Source organism: Convolutriloba macropyga, chromosome 13 (assembly GCF_964194025.1).
Source record: "Convolutriloba macropyga chromosome 13, txConMacr16.3, whole genome shotgun sequence".
In the NCBI taxonomy this organism is placed as follows: Eukaryota; Metazoa; Xenacoelomorpha; order Acoela; family Convolutidae; genus Convolutriloba; species Convolutriloba macropyga.
The window spans coordinates 40,998,648-41,023,646 of record NC_134480.1 but is presented as its reverse complement, the minus strand read 5'-3'; the positions used below and the strand labels follow the sequence as shown (position 1 = coordinate 41,023,646).

The window sequence follows — 24,999 nt, the reverse complement described above, 5'->3', positions numbered from 1 at the left end:
TTTTGCTCAGGCTCAGGGCCTCTGCCTTGATTCTGCTGGGTCTAGCTGAGGGTGACCGAAGCCTGTTCGATATTACCCCCTGTTTGCGAACTAGGTTTGTGTGGTCTGTGCTTGTTTTAAAATTTGAAAGGGTTATTAAACTCATCTTGGGTTACTGAACTCTGAATTTACGTCTTTGATTCGAGTAAGTAACGACAATACCCCCCTCCCCCAACACCACCACAACCACCATAGCCCCCAACCCCCTATCCCAACAATCATTACTTTTCAAGGTAATTCTCGTTCTTTTCAACACGAAACTGGGTAAAACAACGCGACTACTGAAAACATCAGGGATTTAATATTGTGACCTTTTGTATAGTATAATTTTATTGTTCAACAATTTTATAATTTTACTGTCAACATTGTGTTCAGAGTTCGGATAACGGCGGTTGAAGGAGTGAAGTTTCTACTGATGGGAAAACTTGACGAGGCGAGGGAGTTGTTTGCACCCTTCGATAATGTTCACCCCTTAATGGCCAATGGGGCTGCGTGTGTTGACTTCTTCCAAGCTGTCATTGCATTCGATGACGATCTGTTTCCAGTGGCCAAGAACAAGGTTTTGTTTTCCTTGTTTTAACTATGTAGATTCAAAACAACGGTAACGTAAGAACTTCTTGGTTCCATTTTTATATTTGGTTTCAGTTTCGATTTTGGTGATAATTTGATCCCATTTTTCATTCGGGAAAAATAGAATTTTTATTATGATATGCTTGTTGAAAATGTTTGGTTCTACTTTTGGTTTTTTGTTATATTCTGGTTCCATTTATGATTTTGGTTCAATTCTTTGTTTCCTACTTGTTTCCAATTTTGATTTTCTGATTTCTTACCACCTTCCGCTTGAAGTACACTCACTGCTCTTAATATTCACTGCCAAAGCAATTTCAATTTTTCCCATTTTAAGTCTTTTAAACTATAAAACAGCCTATGATTTTAAATATATGTTCAAACTTGCTGCGACAAAGTTGCATCAATTCATAATGTATAATGATCTTCTCAATTTTCTATCTCCACTGGAGATGGAGATATCAGAAAAAATACAAAAATTCCGCCAATTCCTAAATGTCATCGATACCGCAATTGGAGCAATTTTTCTCCAAAAACTAATGTAAATTTGTATAAATACAACAACTTCATTTTTAATGAGTTATTCCTGGTTTTTTGGCAACTATCTTCAAGTTGCTTACATTTTATCATGGTTTTACATTTTTCTAGTAAAAAAAGGTGTGATACTTTTCCATAAAAAGGTGTGGGTAGACACCCATTTTTTAAATTTAGATAGAGTAAGAAATGACATAAAATTGGCTAACAGCAAGGTTTTTGATGTTACAAGAAATTGTTTGCAGGCAAAATTTACTTTTAAGTTATCAAGATAACGATTATTCGTTGAAATGTTAAGATTTTCCTCAACAAATGTGTCTATTAACAATACGCATGTTCACTGTGAAATCACTGTGAACAAAAAATTGCGCTTAATGTGAGCTGTGAAATTTTACAGACCCATTGGCATGAAAAAGTTTTCAAGTCTACGTGAAACAAAAATTAGATTATGCTTTTTTTGTTTGGATCAGCTGGAAGGGACTGCCAAGAAAAACTAGCAACAGCTGCTGTATTTAGCAAAAACAACTATTCCAATTTTAGTGCTACGCAATAAGTTGCTCTGCAAATGAGAGTTTTAAATATTTGATGTTATTTTTTAAAAGAAATTACTTGACGCTGATTTTTGAGGATTTTAAAATTGTGACTGCAATTGAAATATAGGATTCAGTTTTTTTGAATGGAAATATCAACACAACCATGTCACTTAGACATAGATTTTTACAAAAGTTTTTCAAAAAGACAACAGGAGCGTGCTTTAGCAATTGCAAGTATTGTGAACCAAAAACTAGAGAAAGTAGCAAAATTAGCGAAAGTAGCAAATATAGCCAAATTAGCGAAAGTAGCCAGAGTAGCGAGATTGTTATAGATAAAGCAACACAGAAGAGACTCATTTGCTGTTGATTTTTGTTCCACTTAGAAGTTGCAAAAAATGTTTTCAAATAATACTTTGCTGAAAAATAATTTGTTTCATGCAGCTAAGGAGAATTGAACAGCAGCAGACATTTTTTTTCCACCCTAGTGCCAATAAAGCCAATTAGTGAAATAAAAATTGTTGAGAGAGTGTCAATTTCAATTTATTGCGATACGAAGAAGTGGAAAGCAGCATCGAACTTTTTGTGATGGTAGACGCTAGTATTGGTGTTCGCTCCCCTTTAGACCATTTTTATAGAAAAATGCCTGGTGTTCCTTTACTTAAGAACTATCATCTCCAAAGAGAAAAACCAATGTCATAAACCTGTCAAGATAACGAAAATGCATCCTATAATAAGCCCTCCAGTTAATTCAACCCAAAAGTCTATCCGGCAAAATGATAAATTTAATTTATACAGAGTTTTTAACCCCAACAGTCATGCCGCCTAAAGCCAATGGGATTTATTCATTTTTATCACTGCCAATTGATCTCTGAGCTTTTTAAATCAATATGTGTATTTTATTTTCGGCAAATCTGGTAAACTATCCACCATAAATATATAATACTAATTAATATATATGAACTTTTATGAAAATCTGAGAATTTCAATTTTCGACGAGTCTTATCTGCTGATGATAAAGAAACAGCTGGTATATTTTCAATTTTTTCAAAAATTTTGACTAATTTGTTTATTTCTTATGTAGTATATAATTAAATTATATTGCATTTTGCGCACTTGTGAAAGAGTGAGCAGGCTTAATCAAATATGACCAGGCAAGTTTTCAAAGTTTCTGCAAAAGCATCTTTTTTTGCACAAGTGTAACCATTAAAGAGAAAATAGAGGGGGTGGGGGTTGAGTTGCCAGTTGTACGTGACCACTAAATGGTGGTGCTATAAAGGGAAAGACTTGAAAAAGCTCTCCATCATAAAAGTTCTATAAAAAGATGTTTTTTGCGCGACATGAGGGCTTTTTTCATAACATTTTTTTCCCAATAACCTACTGGAACAAAGTCGGGGTCGCCAAATTGATATAACGCTTAAAATCAAACCCTTTAGACCATTTTTATAGAAAAATGCCTGGTGGTCCTTGACTTAAGAACTATCATCTCCAAAGAGAAAAACCAATGTCATAAACCTGTCAAGATAACGAAAATGCATCCTATAATAAGCCCTCCAGTTAATTCAACCCAAAAGTCTATCCGGCAAAATGATAAATTTAATTTATACAGAGTTTTTAAGCCCAACAGTCATGCCGCCTAAAGCCAATGGGATTTATTCATTTTTATCACTGCCAATTGATCTCTGAGCTTTTTAAATCAATATGTGTATTTTATTTTCGGCAAATCTGGTAAACTATCCACCATAAATATATAATACTAATTAAAATATATGAACTTTTATAAAAATCTGAGAATTTCAATTTTCAACGAGTCTTATCTGCTGATGATAAAGAAACAGCTGGTATATTTTCAATTTTTTTCAAAAATTCTGACTAATTTGTTTATTTCTTATGTAGTATATAATTAAATTATATTGCATTTTGCGCACTTGTGAAAGAGTGAGCAGGCTTAATCAAATATGACCAGGCAAGTTTTCAAAGTTTCTGCAAAAGCATCTTTTTTTTGCACAAGTGTAACCATTGAAGAGAGAATAGAGGGGGTGGGGGTTGAGTTGCCAGTTGTACGTGACCACTAAATGGGTGGTGCTATAAAGGGAAAGACTTGAAAAAGCTCTCCATCATAAAAGTTCTATAAAAAAATGTTTTTTGCGCGACATGAGGGCTTTTTTCATAACATTTTTTCCCCAATAACCTACTGGAACAAAGTCGGGGTCGCCAAATTGATATAACGCTTAAAATCAAAAAGCATAAAATAAAAAATCCAATGTTTCATATTTGTCCTTAAAATCACATAAAATCACTTTTCAGGGCTGTCCTTGAACACAAAATTAACTTAAAGAAAGAGTTTTAATCATTTGATTTTTTCAAAAACATTTTGATAAATTCTAAAATATTGGAAAAACCTTTTTCTTGATGTATATGCGTAATTATTATACCGTTTCCTCGCTGTTAAAAAAATTAATTTCAACTGTTTTCCGAAGTAAAAAAAATCAAAACAAAACTATAACTTCGATTCTCTTTTGTTTTTCTTATCTCGTAAATATAACAATAGAATCAAATATACTCACCGCGCATCATCACCGTTTTTGGGGTATTAAAATTTTTGAAATTATAATTTTTCTGGTAGCTTTAACATAATTTATTTTGCAAAAAATTTAAGAAATTTGAGTTTAAAGTTGATCAATTACTTTATTAGAACCTTTTTATAGAGAAGAATGGTTGACTGATTCTTATAATCGGTAACAGATATGCTGACTGCTTAAAAGTTTTCAGAAAAAAAGTTATTTTCCAGTGCTTTGTTAAATCTAAAATAACTCAGATAAAAAATTAATATGGAACAAAGCTTGCAGCCGCCTGTTCTGTGTTTATCAAGGTCATTATACCGCAAAAATCAGACCTAAATTGCATTTGGCTGATTTTGCCCTCGTGGAATTCGGTTGCATTAAATTGCAGATTTAAGGCAACATCATTTGTAGCCTAAATTCCGGAGAAACGGATGTTCCTAATTTTGTGGAATTGCACTACGTTCAAAAACGTAATTCGGTTACGAAATCGGTTAACTCAATTCCACAGTTTTGCAACCAAATTACCAGTTTTGCCACCAAACACATCAATTCCACCAAATTACACATGGTTAAGATCCATAATACGGTATTTTTGTTCTGTTGAAGTGAAGAACTAACTGTCTTCTAGGTTGCCAAGTGTCAGAAGGTGTGCAAGATTATAATGCAACAGTGCAGGAAGCAGCTGAAGCACCAGAAGGGAGTCCAGAGGGGTTCCCTGCCGGAGGCACAGTTGGCTGCCATTGTGGCATACTACGAGGCCAGGATATCCATTGCAGACTGCTGGTGCTTCTCAGGGGTACTAACTGCATGTAGGATGACATTTGGGGGGTATCTAAAGGTATGTCCTCATGTGGTATGGGATCTCATTCACATATTCTACGCTATTTATTATCAGGAATGTTTAATATATATATATATATATATATATATATATATATATATATATATATATGTGTGTGTGTGTGTGTGTATTATATATATATATATATATATATATATATATATATATATATATGTGTGTAGAATAAATATGAATAAATTAATCAGAAAAATTATTTTTTAATGCAATGAGTTATTTTTTATCGTTTTTTTATCGTCTTACGAGGTCATAACAGTTTTCCCAAGACACGAGTTTTCTATTGGAACAATTTGTTTTAAAAAGATAAGCCTACCAAAAATTTGTTGCACGTATTTTTTGCAAAAAAAGAAGTTTATACTAAGATTCTAGTACATATTTTAAGTGAATAATCCTAAAATACCCGCAAAATTATTACAGATTTCACAAAGTACCGCCGAAGAATTGACAAAACAAGGGAAGCATAATCCGCAAAATATGAAAGCTTGGGATAAAAAAGGCGGTAACAAGCAAAAGAACATAAATTAAGCGGCTGATTGATTGCACAATAATTCCTCATTTGCTGTTTTCAATGTTGATGAAAATGTTTTTGGAAAACAGCAGATGAGGGATTATTGTTCAATTCATCAGCCCTTTTATTTGTGTTTCTTTGTTTGTTTCCTTCTTTCTTATATAAAGCTATTATTTTTTGTGGATTGCGCTTCCCTTGTTTGTTCAATTATTCGATGCTACTTCGTTAAATCTAGTAATCTTTTGGGGGGTATTTTTAGGCCTATTCAATTAAAAATAAATGCAGCTTCTTTTAAAAGTGATTATTGCTACCTGTCCGAAAAAGCGCGAAATGTAGTCCTAAATTACGTGAAATCGAATTACGCAAAGTTTTTTAGATGGCCTTCCGTCAAACATATTTTGCGGTGGACAGTAGTTATCATTTCCAACTTCCAGTTTAAAAGTGAAAAATATTTACTATAATTTCCACATAGGGCACTGTTTTTTGAATCCGCGAATTTCGTATGCATGTTTCACACGCACAATGTATTAGCAAACGAAATGTGAAATCTGGAAATAAAAACGAGTTTACTTGCTCAAAAATTTAGTACCGGTAGTCGCTCGTAATGATTCGTTATAAACATTGATCGCCTTAAATACTAACAGTTAATATTTGCTTTGATGCTCATACAATAACAGTATCTAGTGATCCCAGTAATCATGACACGAAAAAACCTAGTAATATTATCTTATGACAAACTTTTATGACCTTCTCTGGCAAACAAATGAAATCTTTTAAATTATTTAAAGTGAAATTATTTGAAGTACTTTAATTGTGAACTCGATTACCCAGGCTAAGGTCACAGGCCAAAATGAAACAATTGAATGTGGAATTATGCGTTGGTCAAGGTGAAAAAAATAGTTCTGAAATTATGATAAGAACATTTATTATTTTTTAAAAAATCTGGGCATATTTGTGTTTTCAGGCGAGTTTGCAAATGAAGAGAGCCTTTGCTATATACAAGAAAGTATACAAAGAACTAAACACTGAAAAACTCACAAGATTACGATTCCCAGGAAGCAGTGGAACGAAAGAGAGGGATCGGTTGTTGACCAGTTCCTCCTTCGGATACGGAGTGTTCCATCTGGCACTGTCTCTGGTTCCACCGTCCCAACTTATACTTATGAAGATTGTGGGAATGGCTGGTGATAGAAGAACTGGACTGCTGGCATTAAGGTTGAATACTTTCTCAAAGAGTTCACCTAGATTGTTACATGAACTCTTTGTTTGTGCCTGATGAACGGTAATCGAACAAGTGTGAAGCGAATTAGGAAATTAGAAATGATCTACATTTTAACCTACAAAATAAATAAGCTTTCTGGACGTGAACAATCATTTTTTTAAAACGAGAAAGTATTTTCGGCTATAAATATTTTCACACCAATTCAATTACACTCCCCCCTCCCACCCCCAATATTTTGAGATGATATCTTTTCATCCCTGTATAATTTAACCCCCCAAACTACTGAGCCCAAAGCTCTATTCCCAAAAATTTACGTGGTACCCTAACCAGCGTCGCAGTTATAGTGATTGTGCTATACTTGGCATTGTTTTAATTTATAATTAACTGGTTGATTGTCTCTTAATTTCAGGTTTTGTGTTGAGAAGGGGTGGGGGGAGGGGATTGAGCCCAGATCTCCAGTGGCTCTTTTCGTACTAGTGTGGTACTACACTCATCTCAGACCCATGATGACATTGTCCAAACTGGAGAAGCAAAAGAGCGTAGTGTATGCCAAGACCCTCATGACTAAATACAGGTGAACAACCGATCCACACTCGTACCATATGAAAATAGATCGCTAAAATTATCGGAATTAGGTGATCGTTACTAAAATGGCAATCAATCATAGTTAGGCTTTACTTATCATGAAGATGTCGCCCTCGGCCGCCATTAGATTTAAAAAAACTGTCCACGACCGATATTTGGAAGATTTTTTAGAACAAATAAAAGGTGACTTGGATGTTTTTCAGTTCGTAGATCGTACCAGTTAATTTTCGGGTTCCAGACGGGAGAAAGAATTTCAGACAAAAATGGAAAACTATTAGAAAAAAATCGGTATTTAAAGAAAAAATCTAGCTGATGTTAAATGCACGCAAAAGAGGGTATGAATATTTCTGTAAATATTTTGAGCAAAAACCAATTTTTTTTCATGGACGGAATTATAAAACCTGATGCTAGCTGCCGGTATTCTGGCATAGAAATCTATTCAATAATAACTATTTAAGCAAAATGACTATGACTATTTGCTCATTGTATATTGTAAGGAATGGCATCCTTAGAGTTTGGAGTTTAAAGTTGTTTTCTTCAACACTGCCTTCATAGCGTATTTTTTAATGGTGGTGCATTTTTAAACATTAACTGCCAAAAGGGTACAACACATAAATCGCAAATAAAGCGAAGTATAAAGGTTTGTTATTCGTTAGTCGCATGAGCACTCTGATGATATTGTGATAAAATATCGGCTCCCCCTATCTAAAATTATATCACAAAAGTTAGCCTAAGAAAATTGCAGAGACACAGAAAAAATATGAGTTTAATTATTTTCTCAAAAATAAAACTCGACTATAATTGTTATTGTCGAGTCAAACCAAAACTAAAAACGCCCTCTCTGAAATTATCTTCGCTAAAGCTTCAAGTGTTTTTAGAAAGTCAAGAACTCGACTGTGCAATAATTGGATGATTGGGAGGATAAAAGTTTGATCACTTTTAAGAGTCGAAACCGATTAAATTGTTTGAATATGTGGTGTAAGCTTTTTATTAAGACCCCAATAATGCGACTATTGAAAAGTTTTTCGTTTCACTTTTCGTCTAATTATATTTGTTATTCGGTAGTTTAAATTTGCCTAAAAGCTAATATTAATTTGCTGATCAAAGTTGTTTTTCGAGTAGTTTTTATGCGGATAAAATTTAAGCACCACTTAGTTTGAGACGCGTGGGTCAAGTCTGGTCTGGTGATACTTTTACGGCTGCTATCTGACTACGTTTCCAGAATAATTTTACGCCGCTTGTTCGTAAATCTTTTAGGTACCGAACTTTCAGATCAAAAAGTCAATCAAATATCATTTCAAACTCTTGTCTCGGTTGCCAGTTAATATAGCGTATTTTTTAATGGTGGTGCATTTTTAAACATTAACTGCCAAAAGGGTACAACACATAAATCGCAAATAAAGCGAAGTATAAAGGTTTGTTATTCGTTAGTCGCATGAGCACTCTGATGATATTGTGATAAAATATCGGCTCCCCCTATCTAAAATTATATCACAAAAGTTAGCCTAAGAAAATTGCAGAGACACAGAAAAAATATGAGTTTAATTATTTTCTCAAAAATAAAACTCGACTATAATTGTTATTGTCGAGTCAAACCAAAACTAAAAACGCCCTCTCTGAAATTATCTTCGCTAAAGCTTCAAGTGTTTTTAGAAAGTCAAAAACTCGACTGTGCAATAATTGGATGATTGGGAGGATAAAAGTTTGATCACTTTTAAGAGTCGAAACCGATTAAATTGTTTGAATATTTGGTGTAATTTTTTATTAAGACCCCAATAATGCGACTATTGAAAAGTTTTTCGTTTCACTTTTCGTCTAATTATATTTGTTATTCGGTAGTTTAAATTTGCCTAAAAGCTAATATTAATTTGCTGATCAAAGTTGTTTTTCGAGTAGTTTTTATGCGGATAAAATTTAAGCACCACCTAGTTTGAGACGCGTGGGTCAAGTCTGGTCTGGTGATACTTTTACGGCTGCTATCTGACTACGTTTCCAGAATAACTTTACGCCGCTTGTTCGTAAATCTTTTAGGTACCGAACTTTCAGATCAAAAAGTCAATCAAATATCATTTCAAACTCTTGTCTCGGTTGCCAGTTAAAACTCGTTGAATAATACTTTTATTGAAATTGTATTGAGATTTAACAAAGTAATCCACTGATTGGTTAGAAACAATGCAACTGATTCTTACGGTAATCTGAGCAACTTAATAATTAACAAGTTGGAACAATGTTTACATTATAAGTAGGCAACAGCATAAACGTTAACAATTTGGTTTTTGGATTATCAAAAAAAAATTAAATACTTGAAAAACACGGTATCTGAAAAAAAATACCCAGAAAAACATTAGCATAATCATTTAAGTCATATAGATTGATTTAAAATACCCAAAAATTTAAATAATCTTTATGAAATTGAACAAAATTGTATAAGTTAAGTTGTTTGAGACAATAAAGAGGCTAATAGTAAATGTCAAACACAGAAAACTGACTTTTAAAACTTGGAACAATTGACCATGACATTTTAGCACTCACTAGGTTCAATAGAATGAATTAAGAATAAATGAAGTTAGCTTTGTAGCTAAATATTTCAAAATTTTTGCGAATTTTTGAGATTTTTGAATACGCGTTCTTCGCAAAATTTTTTTGTCGGAATTTGGGCCATCCAATAGTAGTGCTGTACAGCCCATCGGAAAAAAAGAAAAAAAGGTCAACCCTCCCCCCGCCTCCCCCTATGTTGCTATCTCCGACTTCATTTTCACGGTCAAATTTTGCTTTGAAGAAAGTGTTTGTGTATCATATGTAAAATAACAGCACATTTCAACAAAAATGACAACTAATATAATATCTAATCGGCAGGAGACTGATCATAAATGATAAACACTTAAAGCACCGAAATTTACAAAAGTCGGGACAGTAAATTAGAATATTGCATAATGAAACAAGTTCTATCCGCAATATAGCCGGCCCAGTTTTTGGTCATTTTCCAAAAATAACATCTTTTGCGATCACTATTGACGGTTGTAAGTTTTATTACTGGTCGTTCGTAAGATCTGGTGGAGTTTTTATCAAAGATGCTCTCACTATCTGATCATCACTTCTGCAGACTTCTTCAACACTGACCAAAGGAAAGTTGAAGGGATGAGTATGCTTGTCGGTTATCCAAACAAAATCTCGTCTCTTGATCTCTTCTAGTTCTTCCTTCGCCCATTTGTTCCACTGTTGCAAGGTAGGAACATACTCGTTCATTCAACGATTTCAATCCGCAACTAGGATACTGTGTTGGTCACGAAAGGGCTTTCTGTAGCTAACTGGTGTTCCAGAGAACAATGCATTTGGCCAATTCAGGTTAACTTGACCGATTAAGAGGTGATCTGGCGTTAAAAGTTGTAGATCGGAAACGTCACTGCTAACGTCAATAAGAGGGCGGTTGTTTAGAAGTTGTTCCACGATACACAATAACGAATGCCAGCTGTCTTACTTCAGGGTTTGCTTTCCCGAGACATTAGACAGCTCTTTTTTGCAGGATTGTACCAATTTTTCCCAAATTCCACCAAAGTGAGGCGCTGCTGGTCAATTGAAAGATCAGTTGATGCCCAACTCGGATAATTTGACTGCAATTTTGTCCCTTTGAAGCTCAGCGAAGCACTCCTTGAACTCTCGCGCTGCTCCAACAAAATTCGTACCATTATACGAAATAGTTGTCTTGGGCTGACCTCGTCTTAGAATGAATCGATGTACTGCATCAAGACATGAAGCCCCGTGTCCAAACTTTCAACTGAGTCCTAGTGAAATGCTCGTACACTTAGGCCCGTAAGCAGGCATAACCATTTATTTACTGTCCGTCGAAATTTCTGTACCCCGAAAGGTCGAAAATAATCGACACCTGTGTCCGTAAACGGTCGTACATTGTTCATAACTCTGTCGATCGGAAGAGCACTTATTTGTAGAGGCTTGATGCTCGCAAACAACCAACTTCGTACACATTTGTGTTTAACTGATCGGAGGGCTTTTTATAACCATAATATCCAAAACTTCTTTTGGACTTCGTTTCTAATATACTCGACACCTTCGTTATGAAAGCCTTTGTGCTGATATTTCGAGTACAGACAAGTACAGTTGAACTGCTCTGTGCTTGTTGGGCAAATTGTTTTAATTCAAATGGTAAATCTGCTTTACCGAGTCGCCCTTTTGCTCTCAAAATCCCGTTAGAGTCGATGAAGTGTACCAATGAGACAATCTTACTGTCTGGCGAAATCGTTTTGCCAGACAAAAGAAGTTTTTTTCTATTGCTTAGCTTTCTATACAATTTTCCAGATGACTTCTTCAGCCTCATATAACAACTCGTAATTGGCTTGGATTTACGCTTCCATGACAAAATCCACAAAACTGTTCTGCGCAATCGGATGAACTGGCTGAATTTTCCCAGTTCAAGATGTTTTGACTATCATCCTTAGCTATGAACACATTAACGTCCATATCATGCTCAACTGGGTGCTGGTCGTCTTCTCCTAAAACGATTGGTTGTTTGAGCCACTCGGGGCCTTGATTCTAGTTACCTCTCGAAACATCGTCAAAACTAATTTCTCTCGTTCCTAAATCGGCTGGATTCTTCAGACCCGCAATATAATGTCATTCGTCGACTGTTGACATGTCCACTATTTCTGCAACACGATTGGCTACATAATTGGGTTGCTTAACGTTGCTTGATCTGATCCACGGAAGTACTGTTGTGTTAACTGACCGCATAAACGTTTTGTGAAAATGAAGAGAGTGCTCTTTGAAGATAGCATCCTTCAATCTGTTTCCAGTGACTAGTTCCGTTTTTTCCATTTTCGGAATTGCGTGATGTTTCACTGGAGCAACTTTTTTGCCCATGATGAACGAAACTTCTCGTTCTGTTTTTCTGGTTTCTGTAACAAGTCAAGCTACAGCACAGAAGGCATCTTCAGAGGCGTCATCAAAAACATGCAATTCACTTGTGACGTTTTCATCGCATTTTCAATACCATCTCCTCACTTCGAAAGCTTCACCAGCATTCAATTCAGCAATTCAATCTGCAAATTGGTTGTTCAAGTTTACGTCAATGTGAGAGTCCCATTGTTGTCTATTCGTTTGCCATATTCCTTCCAAAATGGTTCTTCCTCTGATGACAAACAGTGCTAGGAATCCTAATACGTCAAAAACACTTGAAGTAACTGATTGGACCTTGCGCTGTGTCCATCGGCTCTCTGGCTCAAAAATCATACCTCTAGAGACTTTGAGTACGTCAGAGACAGTATTCCACTCCAGACAAAATATTACCAAGGCTTTGCCATGAACTTCATTTCGGTCGAACTTCGTCGCCCATTTTATGAATTTAAAACCACATTTTGCCAAGAGTTATGTTAACTTAAAGTTGATATCCAGTGATGTTTTCTCACTATTCAGGGAAACTAACTAGTCATCCATATAAAATAATGTGAACCCATTCTACTTGAACGCTCGAATACAGATGCATTATCCAGAGCGCATTGTTGAAGGGCAAAGTTTGCACATGTTGAAGATGACTTAGTTCTAAAAATGTGCCGATGGTACTGATACGTAACAACTTGGTCGTTTTCGTCAAACCAAAGAAATCGCAAAATTTTCTGTCTTCAGGCTTGACCTCAACTTGAAGAAACATTTTTTCGATATCTGCAGTCATCGCAAATTTGTTTTCTCGAAATCTTGATAGAGTTCCCATCAAACTCAGCAACAGGTCTTTTCCCGCTAAGAGCATATGATTAATTGAGTAATCACGAAATTTACTTGCTGCATTGCAAACCTTCCTTACTTTATCTGGTTTGTGAGGATTAATACCGAGTGATGTGGAACATACAACACATGATCGTTGCGAGTTGAGGCAACTTCATCGAAAGATAGGACCGAAACATATCCTTTTACGTATATCAGACATTTTTGTTGCTCTGTATTTTGTTTCGAGTGGTAAGTCGTTGTTAAGTCGTCGTTTTAGTCTTCGAAGTTGTCCCAGTGCTGACGCAAAAATGTTCGACAAAGGTGAATGTTTTTCGTTCCACAGCAAACCAACTTCATATCGATCTCCGTTGAACTTCACTGTCGAGTTCAGGATTTCAGTTGCCAGCGTATCTTCTCTGCTCCTTTTTTCAGCAACCATCGAAGTGCCGTAGGACTCCATATCTCACCGTTTCTTGACAACTTCTGCTAATTTGACGTCATCTTCATTCTCAACATGACAAAGTGCACCACTTAAACGGATTTCACTCACTGGAAGTGGGCCACTGACCGTCCAACCCAGTGGAAATTTGACTGCCCATGATCTTTTCTCCGCCATTCTTGTACTCCAGTGGTCGAATTAGCTCCTAGGCGTTTTGACCCAAGTTGATGGTCACCTTCTTGAAGTCAATTTCTTTGACTCCCACCCATTTCAGATACGGATATTTCTGCATCATTTCTTGGACGTTATACACGCTTCTTCAAATTTCTAGGTTCCTCCGACTGTTAACAGTGAGCTGCTTTCCTTTACTTTTGTGGCTGTTAGCCGGCCCAATTGTAATCTCCACTGCCTGGCATGAAGTACTCTGTGTACTATGGATTCCCGTCACATTTAAAGAGATTGTTTTTCCGTCTAACTAGACTCTGTCCAAAAGATTTTTGTCAACCGACGTCTGAGTTGAACCTGTATCACATGCTGCAAGAGTGTCCTCAAACTGTCGGTCTTGACCGAAGATACTTACTCGTGCAACCTGCATGAGACCTCCTACTGAATCTTAATTACTGGTCAGGTTCGTGCTTTCTGACTTCATAGAGACTGATGAAACGTCAGATTTCTTCCTGTAGTGCAAAAGTCTATTGTCAGTCTTCTCAAAACTGTCAATACCACATTTTTTTTCTTGGACAATCATTTGCTGCGCGATTATCGGACAAACAAGCAAAGCACAATGTCTTTTACTTTGCCACGTCGTATCGATCTTGCGTTTTCTTCTTCTTGAACTTCTTGCAATTCCAATTTTGATGATCGGCGTGTCACACAACGGACATTTTGAATCAATTTTATTTTTATCAGTGTTTGAACTCAAAGCTGACTCTCCTAACTTCGACTGTTTCTTAAAATCAAACCTTTTTCCCGATTTGGAGGACGGCGTATCCAATTTAGAAATTGTAGGACCACTGCTCAGAAGTCGTTTATGTATTTGAGTTTCTTCTTGCAGCCATTTGTTGAATTGAATCAGATTTGCTGCGTGCATTGCCCAAGTTGGTGACTCAATGAACGAAAATCATCTTCTTTTGGTGTCCAAAGGCAGCTTACTGATAGCTAAATCAACATTGCTGGGTGAAAACAAATCGTTTGAATATCCAAACTGCTGTAAATAGTTCACAAACGATGACACTCTGTCGGCAAATTTAACAAGTAATGCTAAGTCTTTGAACCTGATTTGACTGAAGTTCTGTATTTTGGCCAACTGAGACGAGACAATGTGATGAAGTTGACCAAACAGTCTTTGCAAGGTGTTCCTTGCATGATCATACATAGCACCAGCGTAGCCCATTCAAATGACTGCTCGTTCAGCCTTTCCAACCAGCAGGGTTTTTCAGTTAACTCATCTTTTCGTCCTTGCTGATGTTACTACTGTCAACTGTAGCCTAAAACATTCCACTCCCTTCTGGCCAATCCAAAGGGTTGCCATCAAATTCTCTGAGTTTCAACTTGGGCAAGCTTCTCTGACTGTTGGCTGTAGTTGCAATACTAAATTTAGGACTTTTGAATGGAGAATACATCTGTGAGCTTACAACATTTCTACTGTTATCGTGTCGGTTATAATCGCGAAAACCTCGAATAGGCGTACTTTCAACTTTCGTATAGTACTCGAACGGACTTTCGTAATCTTCCTCGGAACTGCATTGCTTTCGACAGTCTTCTAACTGCTGGACTTAGCTTTTATGAATTTTTGTGGATGAAAACAAGTCCTGCCGTTGCAAATAAACTCGCATGTTTTCTGCATACTCTTCCCATTGGTCTGATTTAAGGCTCCTTGCTGCCACTGAGCGCTTTTTAACTTCCGAGTCGGACTCGGAAGAGGGCTTCGATTCGTCAGACTGCTCCCCGGCAGAAGTCTCGAGCCCAACTTCTAGCATTTTGATCTGCAACTTATCGTCAAGCTGTCTCATTTGCTCGTCATGATCTCGTTGCTTTCGTTCAAACTACAATTCAAGCTTCTTCAACACAATTTCAGCCTTTTTTTTGCTTTTTCTTGTCTTTGCTCCACTTGTTGTTGCCGTCCCCTTCGTCCACACTTTTCGTCCCCTTCGTCAAGAAACTCATCTTCAAAAGATCGATTGATTAGCATTGAAAGCGAAGAAACTGACTTTGGAATGTCTTCAACGTTGTTTCTGCTGTCCGTATTTGGAACATTTTGCACACCACTAGGTAACGGAAGAAAGTTCGTTAGTGTTGGGCTCTTTGGTTTGTCTTCAGTTGTTGTTGTTAACTGATACATCTCCAAACTTCTCGTGTGACATTCTCTGATCCAACATTTTGAAGATATCTGACTGAATATCTTGCAACACTTTCGAAGAGTTATCAACAAAACTCTTATCATCATCTCGTTTACTTGTGGTACACCATTGCCTGTGGAACTTGCGCACTTTTTCACGATAAGGAGTTTTTACTGCAGAATACGAGTTGATGTGAGAGTTCAATCTCGCAATCCGAACATTTTCTTGTTTTGCGAAATCTGGGTTTGCAAATAATAAAAGGGTTTCAATTTGTGGTTGAAATCATCCACAAGATCGTTTCTACTCTTGGTGTACTGAATGTTAGTTACCTTTATCGTAAGCGGGTTTGATGAAGTACCTGTGGTTGAAGAACTCGGGTTATCGTTCGTTTTGTTCTCAGCCTTTCTTCGTTTTCTTGAACAAATTCTCCGTAAACTTTATTCTTCACTTCTTTTTGGTGTCCGGGTCAAATAAGTTGTTACGGTTGTTATCTGACTACGTTTCCAGAATAACTTTACGCCGCCGGTTCGTAAATCTTTCAGGTCCCAAATTTTCAGATCAAAAAGTCAATCAAATATTATTTCAAACTCTTTTCTCGGTTGCAACCTGAAACTCGTTGAATAATACTTTTATTGAAACTGTATTCAGATTTAACAAAGTAATCCACTGATTGGTTAGAAACAAGGCATCTGATTCTTACGGTATTCTGAGCAACCTAATAATTAACAACTTGGAACAATGTTTACATTATAAGTAAGCAACAGCATAAACGTTAACAATTTGGTTTTCGGATTATCAAACAATAGTAAGTTTTAGAAAAACACGCTATATTAAAAGAAAATACCCATAATAACATTAGCATAACCATTTAGGTCATATAGATTGATTAAAAATACCTAAAGATTTAAGTAATCGTTATGAAATTGAACAAAATTATATAAGTTAAGTTGTTTGAGACAATTAAGAGGCCAATAGTAAATGTCAAACACAGGAAACTGACATTTAAAACTTGGAACAATTGACCATGACATTTTATCACTCACTAAGTTCAATAGAATGAAATAAGAATATATAAAGTTAGCTTTGTAGCTAAATACTTCAAAATTTTTGATGATTTTTGAGATTTTTGCATACGCGTTCTTCTCAAAAATTTTTGTCAGAATTTGGGCAATCCAATGGTACTGTTGTACAGCTTGTCGGAAATAAAGGTGAACCCCCCCTATGTTGCTATCTCTGACTTCACCTTCAAGGTCAAATTTCACTTTGAAGAAAGGGTTAGTGTATCATATGTAAAGTAACAGCACATACGGGAAAAATGACAACTAATATAATATCTAATCGACTGGAGACTAGTGATAAATGATAAACACTTAAAGCACCTAAATGTACACAAGTCGGGACAATAAATTAAAATATTACATAATGAAACAAGTTCTGATCGCAACGGATACCGCAGGAAATACTGTACAGGATTTTAAAATGCAAACCTGGGAACAGAATCCAATATTAAATCTACCGCCTGAAAAGTCTGATCAGGGTAGAATCAAGACTCTGCACGGTCTGAACAGCGCTGTACTTACCCCTGGAAACTTGGAACCCTTGGAATCAAGTCCGAATCATATGTCAGGATAGTCTTAACAGAGCACGATTCACAGCTTGTATGGTTTGATCAGACTTCTACTGAGAATCTGTCGAGGCTGTCGCAGTCTAGCCGCAGATAACAACCACCCTCCAGAAAAGAAATGTTAATTAACTACTGAAGAGACCGTTTTGTTACTGCCCAGGTTTACTTGATGAGCAGCAGAGACCACGATTACAAGTCTAAGAATTATTATGTTCTTGTTTAATTAAATAGACAAGAATAGAGACAAGCTTTTGTTTGCTACGAAGTATTATTGTTGTGTAGTGATCAACTTAAAAAAAGCAGTTATATAGAATAGCGTCTCTTATTTTGAAATTAATACATCATACAATTGATAGAACTGCTTGGATGTTTACAAGTTTTAGCCTGGATACCCCCAGTACGCAACTCAAGTAGGTCTCTTACCCCCGTGTGCAACTCTTACCCCCGTCTGGCACCCGATTCGCAACTCAAGTTTGTTCTAAACAGAATCGATTTCAGTATGGATAGCCTGGTACCCCTATAAGCAACCCAAGTCAGTCTGATCAGTGCTGGGTTACGCTTCCCAGCCTGGGCTGCATTGTAATTGTTGTTAAATATTGAATTGGCGTATAATGTTGTAAAGAGCAGTTGTAAAAACTGTCGTTTAATCTAAAAAATATTAGATCAGTTGGGTCCTATATTTACAGTAGTTGTTTCAAGTTCAATTCCAGTTTTTATTGGGTACACCCTGTATGATGTCCAGAACGTAACGGCCGCTGATCAGACGGTCCTCGGCCAAAGTGATCTCACATGAGACCTTACCAGATCATAGTGATCTCGATCAGACGATTTTGGGACCGTTGTCCAGACTTTCGCGCGACCCTGGTCCAGACCCTTGTCGCCACCATTGTCAGAGGTCACTTCGCTCTGGACACCTCGACCTGGGAAAAACTATAGTTAATTAATTTAAGCTGTTTGTGACAGAAACATCGGACAAGCTCCAGTGAAAGATGCGGGGAGTGTTGTGAGTGTTGGCAAAGACCAGCCACCTGACTTTGGGGATCTGGAGAAGTGTGTGTTGTTCACGTTCATCAGGGCCAGAATAGCGAGGAGTAGTGGAAAGATATACCAGTCGATAGAGATGCATGAACGAATGTTGAGGGGGGAGGGAAACAAGAAGTGGATGAAGGAACTTAACCAGGTGAGGAAAATACCCCAGTAAGGAACTCGACTTATAAAAAAGAAAGTCCTTGCCCTTTATAAGCAGTTCTAAGCAATGAAAAGACCATGCTCGCCGGGTTGAGAAATTCCCTGAAATTTTTGTAAGAAATGCGCTGAACTTTCAAAAATTTCAGCGCAAAAACCTTATAAAGTTAATGAGCTGAAATGCTAGGAAGTGTGCTGAAACTTCGAAAGAAATGCGCTGAAATTTCGGCAGATACTGCAAATGAACAAATTTTAGCTCGAATCAAAACCAGCGTCCTCGTCTTAGGCTGGACAGTAAATTGTGTGTGCTCGAGTTAAACTCGTCGATTAAATTATAATCAATCAGGTCGAGGTGTCAACGCTCGAATTTTTTAAGAATAAAAGATTTGCGATGAATTAAAATAAAATTTACGCTTTTTAGGGTTGAATGAGATGACAAAAATTCACTGATAAAAACCGCAAATTTTACATTTTTTTTCACAGAACGTCGACCCATAACGGGAACGCAAGTGTCAAATAAAGTTAAGGAGATGGAAGTTATCGAGTTGACTCTCAGCACCTCCAAAAAGGAACTCAGCACCTCCAAAAAGGAACTTATAAAAGGAACTCAGCACCTCCAAAAAGGAACTTATAACAAAAAATCATTACAGGAGTCTGTCGCTACAGAGTTCTAGGCAAAAATTACTCGCTTTTGCAGCTGGTTTCCACTTTTATGTCTGGGTACATTGTAAGAGTACCATATACTTACTTCTTATTAATCCTCTCAGTTTTACTGTGGCAGTCACGATCCTTGAAAGTAGGTTCAATCTGGTACCGTTGCACGTTTGAAAATGATTAATCACTTCAAATCACTTATTGAGAGTTTTAAATAGGTATGCTTTTTTCTAACAAACACTTGATAGTTTCCAACACTCCTCACTAACAAAACAGTATGCGGTCAATTTTTTTTATTTCTACGTAACCTTTTTTGTACAAAAAATTTTCCTCTATGAGAGGATACCAAGGCTGAGGTCCCAGACGGAATCAAGTACCTCCAGAAGAAAGATAAATCCACGAGGGAGGTGGCGTGGGTTCAAAAATACATAGTCTGGAAACTTCGACAAACATACGAACGTCTGAACATAAATGCCCGAAATTCTGCAAATGATCACGCAAAAAACTACCTATCGGATGACTTATGGCACTCTTACTTCAGAGTACCTACTCAAGTGACAGTCTTAAAGGCAGAAAACCGATACTGACTAGATTTCAAACTGAATAGCAAAATGAAGAATGCGAAATAAATTGCACTCAGTCTTTTTCGTTGTTTTTTTTTTACAATTTTTACTGCGTGTTTTATAAGGTTGAACAAAATATCTAATCTACGCATTAAGGCCAGAGTACATCAAAAATCGCCAAAAATTAAGTTGCAGGGCTTTCTTTAAGTTCACGCAAAATTTTTGTTTTATTAATAAAATCTATCAATAATCCAATGATTTTGAGGCTGAAAGGACGAATTCATCAAAAATGCTAAACTCAATCATATGTTGTTTACGTTTATTGCAGTTTGTTTGACTTTGCAAGGAAGAACTTTGCATGGAAGTCTATTCATGAACGCACGAAAGTTTGAACATGAACGGAAAAAATCTTTTGTAACTACAAAATTGTGTCGAACTGGCAAAAATCAGATGTACACGCAAAAATCTGGTCATGATTTCACGAAAGTATGATCTTGAGCGCGCGAAACTCTGTTGTAAGCACCAATAGACACTTTCCGATATACACTTTTCATCAGCGTGATATCAGAAAAACAGTTTCATTGTGCGCAATAGTCGTGAGTCATCATTTCTACAGCATGTTTCTAATATTTTCCAGAAGGGCAAACAGTTGATATGAAAGGGTGAATACAAAAACAAGGACAGGTTGAGTTAAATTTTGCAGGCTTTCGCTTGATCGCTGCTGAACAGCGACACACACACACACAAACACACACACACACACATATATATATAAATATATATATATATATATATATATATATATATATATATACAAATACAAAACACACGCACATAAACACACACACACATATATATATATAAATATATATATATATATATATATATGTAAATATATATATATATATATATATATATATATATATATATACATATATATATATATATATATATATATATTATATATATATATACAAACACAAAACACACGCACATAAACACACACACACACACACACACAAGCGCACACATAAACACACTCTCGCAAACACGCACATAGCACATACGACATACATACACGCTTACAGAAACACATGTGCAAATTAGATACTCTTATTTCATCACTTACGTGATTAAAATACTCTTTGCGCAAAATGTCGATAAATACCAAGCATACACGTTGCCGCAATAAAACAGTGCAAACAATTTTTGAACGCAACAATGCTTTTTCAACACAAAACAACAAAGACCAGCCGTTTTTGGCCTCCAATTGACTTTTCATAATTGCTTAGTTATCTAATACGATGATAGCAATTGTTTTACTGCCTGCAGCCGTCGCTCCTAAAGGCTATAGTAGCCATTATTAGTTGCTATTTGATAACGTTTGTGAAAGACATATAAGTCGTTATGGTTATGTTCAAAGAAGGAAATATACATTTTTTTGAGTTTTTGATTTTGTTTTTTTTTGCTTTCCAAGTATTTGATAATCACAGTTTGTTCTCCACGTAATAGTTTAAGAAATGCAATGCATTAATTATTGAAAATATAGTTTGCATTTGCAATTGCATTGATAAATTGTTGGAATTTGCGGCATCAACGGAATTAATAACAATATAAGTTTCCTTCGAGGTAAAAAAATTTTGAAAAAGCTCAAAATGGAAAAAACCTAATGAAGGTTTAAGTGGAAATAGAATTTGTTTGAATTTTATGAGTGTTTTAACCACTCATAGTTTAGTTCTGGTCTTATGTAGATTTCTCCGCCGTGGAAGAAAATTCAAACTCTGAAGAATTCATTTTGGGCTTTTTTCTATCCCATTTTCAATATTTTCAGAATAGATTTTCGGACTTCTGAAACAGGAGTTTCTTCAAATTTATCGTAGAAAACAGAATGTAGCCTGAATTTTAATTACGAAGGTCGGCTGTTGAAGTCAAAAAATTTTCAAACAATAAATCTTCAAGCTGTAGATAATGTTCTGTTCAATTTTTCGGTTCTGTTCGAAGAACAACTTTTGTATTGCTTTCAGTAGGCAATAACCAAACATTATATTTGTTGCGCAAAAACAGTCCTCGCTTTAAAGGTAATTATTCGCTCCGAATTTAATCGACTCCACTTGTGCAAAAGAACATGCTCATTGAACCCAAAATTCTGATTAAAGGAAGCTTTGAACCTAAGCTGACAATGAAAGATTTTAGAATCTTTTCCGTTTGTGCCCCCCAACTTAGTGAGTGGATACGATTTGCGCCCCCGACACTTGTGACATATTTTAGTATAGTTGTTTACTCTGTAATGGCACATATTCTCTCACTGGGGGGCATAACGTATTGGGGGGCAAAAACGGAAAAGATGCGGACTATGGTGCAAATTTTGGATCTATTGTGTTTTGGCTCCCAGTGTTTTTTTACGCCCCCTTAAAAATTATGTTGTTATATAGCACGTTACTATGTGAAAGTGCCTGGGGTCGTCAAAGATATAAGCGTTCTGAAGTGGGGGGGGGGGACGTAATAGATCTCAAATTTTAGTAAATAGCTGAGCTTGTTTGACTCAAGCCTTCAGGTAGATTTAGCTGGACTAAAAATGTGACTGTCGAATTTTGCTCGCCTCAAAGGGGTTGAATATTTGCTAGACACAAAGATGGCACGCCCGACCCAAAAAAATGTACAATTTATTTATCATCTGCTGATGCATTTAACTCTACAACAGTCTACAACAGTCGTTTTTCAGTATTCTCATTTCTGAATAAGTCATGATGAAGAAATACTGACTGGCTTTGTCATTTCTGTACGTTTTATTAGTTCTTTTTAGCAACAAACCAAACATATTCAAAGTTGCGTTGCTTTGTTTCAATATCGTTTGGGTGTTCTTTCGAGCATCGGAAGAAGTTATCGAAGAAGAGACTACAAGTCACACGAGGTACTGGACATTGAAAGTCTTTTCTTAAGTCGAGATCTAGATTTTGAGCCGAGTTTTTGCAGCTTTAAGATAAAAGACTTCACCTAACGGGCACACACTAGCACTTTTTACTGTTTTGTTTGTCGTGAAATCGATAAAAAAAATTGTGTAACAAGCGTATCTGGTTTCAGTTAGTGATCTTTGATGTAGGTAATGGCACAGGATATCAGCTGGTGTAAGATGGCGCAGCTCAAGTACGCCTCAGCCGGAAAGAGACTCATGAATATTCATGAAAACACACGATGGTCTAAAATCAACAACCTATTCCCGTCTGTTCTGACCATGGCTGTCAGGATATCAGACAAGAGCACAGACGAGGAATTCAATGACGTCGTCAACAAATTCAAACAGATTAAGTCCACGAAAGCTAGGTTGAATTTTGAAATTATTTTTGATAAAATTTGATCAGCAAATTGAACTAGATCAAGTCAAAACAATATAGCTTGAATTTTTAAATAATGAAGCTGTTTCTTTTAATAAAAATTTAGTTAATAAAGTCAAACACATCAAGTCGAGAAAAGCAAAGTCGAATTTCTTTTTTTGTCCGAAATATATTTTGTACAAATTTACAAAATTTACAAAATTATTTAATTAGTTTGAGTGACTTTATCGGAAAGCATGCAAAACTTAAGCCATCCAGTTATGTTTTCTGATCTTACATTTTTGGAGTCCAGAAAATAAATGTGAGATGGATTTGGTCAGCTGTTGAAATTACTGTATTGTTTTAGGAAATTTCTCAGGTGCGTACATTTTCTACTTGAAACACCGCTTCTTATAGCTCTTTAAAGCTCTCTCGTGTGAGATCATAGGAAAATTGTGAGTTTACACATGTTAATGAATTATGATGGGGAGGTTCTTATGATTTCAAGCGATATATCAGATCTTATGATTTTATAGGATGAATTATAAATAATGAATCCAAAATTGTTATGTTTTGTTTCTAAAGTTATTGCTACAGTAATTTATTTGTTGCTATAGTTTATGGAAAGAGAGCTTCGTCAGTTGTTGGTGATGATTATGTTTGCTCCGTGTTGGTTGTGTTTTGGAAATCAAAAGTCGCAGTCAAAAATTCCTGGCGATACACAATTTTTAGCGAAAATCTGAGACCCCCGTAAAAATAGCACTTTGCGTGATTAATTGCAAGATGTTTGCTTGAACGTTTTCAATTTTTACGCCCTTGACCTTTTCGTTTCGAGCAGTCTAAATTTCTTGCATTCACGAGAGTCAGCAGTTGAACTCAAGCGGCAGCAGCTCACTACTACAATCCTATATATTAAACGCGAGAGCTCTAAATTTAGGAAAAAAATTTGCATCTTTAATGGGCCTCTCGAAGCGCATGTTTAAGAGGCGCATTGAGCAGCATGGTTAAGCGAACATATCGAGAGAGTTCAGTGAACTAAAAAGATCCAATATATTATTGAGAACCGAACCTGGGATAAAAGACTGTTAGTCAGGTGCAGTTACCACGAGGCTAAGAGGGCTTGAAAGTATGCTCGCCAAGAGGGAGGATTTGCTGTCCTGGGTGCTACGTTTTTTAATTGCTCCCGATCTAAGTTTGAAGTTCTTATTGTAAACGTGTGTTTTCCTGCAAAGTTTTAACCGTACAAATTCTGCGCTATTCTAGAACACTCTTGGCTTTCAACTAAGTTTTTCACGCTTTAGTTTTTGATTTTTGCGTCGTCTCAAATGCTCTCAATCTGAAATGTTAATTGATACGATAAAAGCGATTGTAAGAAACAATAGTATGTAGTTGCTTTAGCGCAGATGGTAAGATGGATGACTGCTAATCTGAGGGTCGAGGGTTCGAATCCGTGTCGGGTTCTTTTCTTTTTGTAGGCTTGAAAATTTCTAATCAACTTATTTCCGGCTGTTTTCGAGAGCAGTTCTTGCGATGCTGAGTCGATTTACGTTCCTGTGTGTGTTATAAAGAAAAATGCTAATCCTTTATATTAAACGCGTGAGCTCTAAATTTGTGGAAGAAATTTGCATGTTTAATGGGCCTCTCGAAGCTTATGTTTAAGAAGCGCATTGAGCAGCATGCTTAAGCGAACATATCGAGAGAGTTCAATCAACTAAAAGGCTCCAAGTATATGATTGCGAACAGAACCTGGGATAAAAGACT

At 36.2% G+C, this 24,999-nt stretch overlaps 2 protein-coding genes across 3 annotated transcripts in view; one reads left to right on the top strand and one right to left on the bottom strand.

Moving 5' to 3' along the window:
* The window catches only part of LOC142352235 (nucleoporin p54-like), a 608,913-nt gene that overhangs the window by 503,524 nt on the left and 80,390 nt on the right, over positions 1-24,999 (bottom strand). The gene's annotated exons all lie outside the window — the stretch shown is intronic.
* Positions 1-24,999, top strand: part of LOC142351726 (tetratricopeptide repeat protein 39C-like) — a 43,189-nt gene that overhangs the window by 8,611 nt on the left and 9,579 nt on the right. The window contains exons 4-10 of the mRNA XM_075403870.1: positions 415-598; positions 4,863-5,072; positions 6,566-6,816; positions 7,233-7,397; positions 18,489-18,705; positions 23,028-23,248; positions 23,606-23,617. Of these exons, the coding sequence (XP_075259985.1) occupies positions 415-598; positions 4,863-5,072; positions 6,566-6,816; positions 7,233-7,397; positions 18,489-18,705; positions 23,028-23,248; positions 23,606-23,617 (1,260 nt within the window). The remainder of the gene's footprint in view (positions 1-414; positions 599-4,862; positions 5,073-6,565; positions 6,817-7,232; positions 7,398-18,488; positions 18,706-23,027; positions 23,249-23,605; positions 23,618-24,999) is intronic.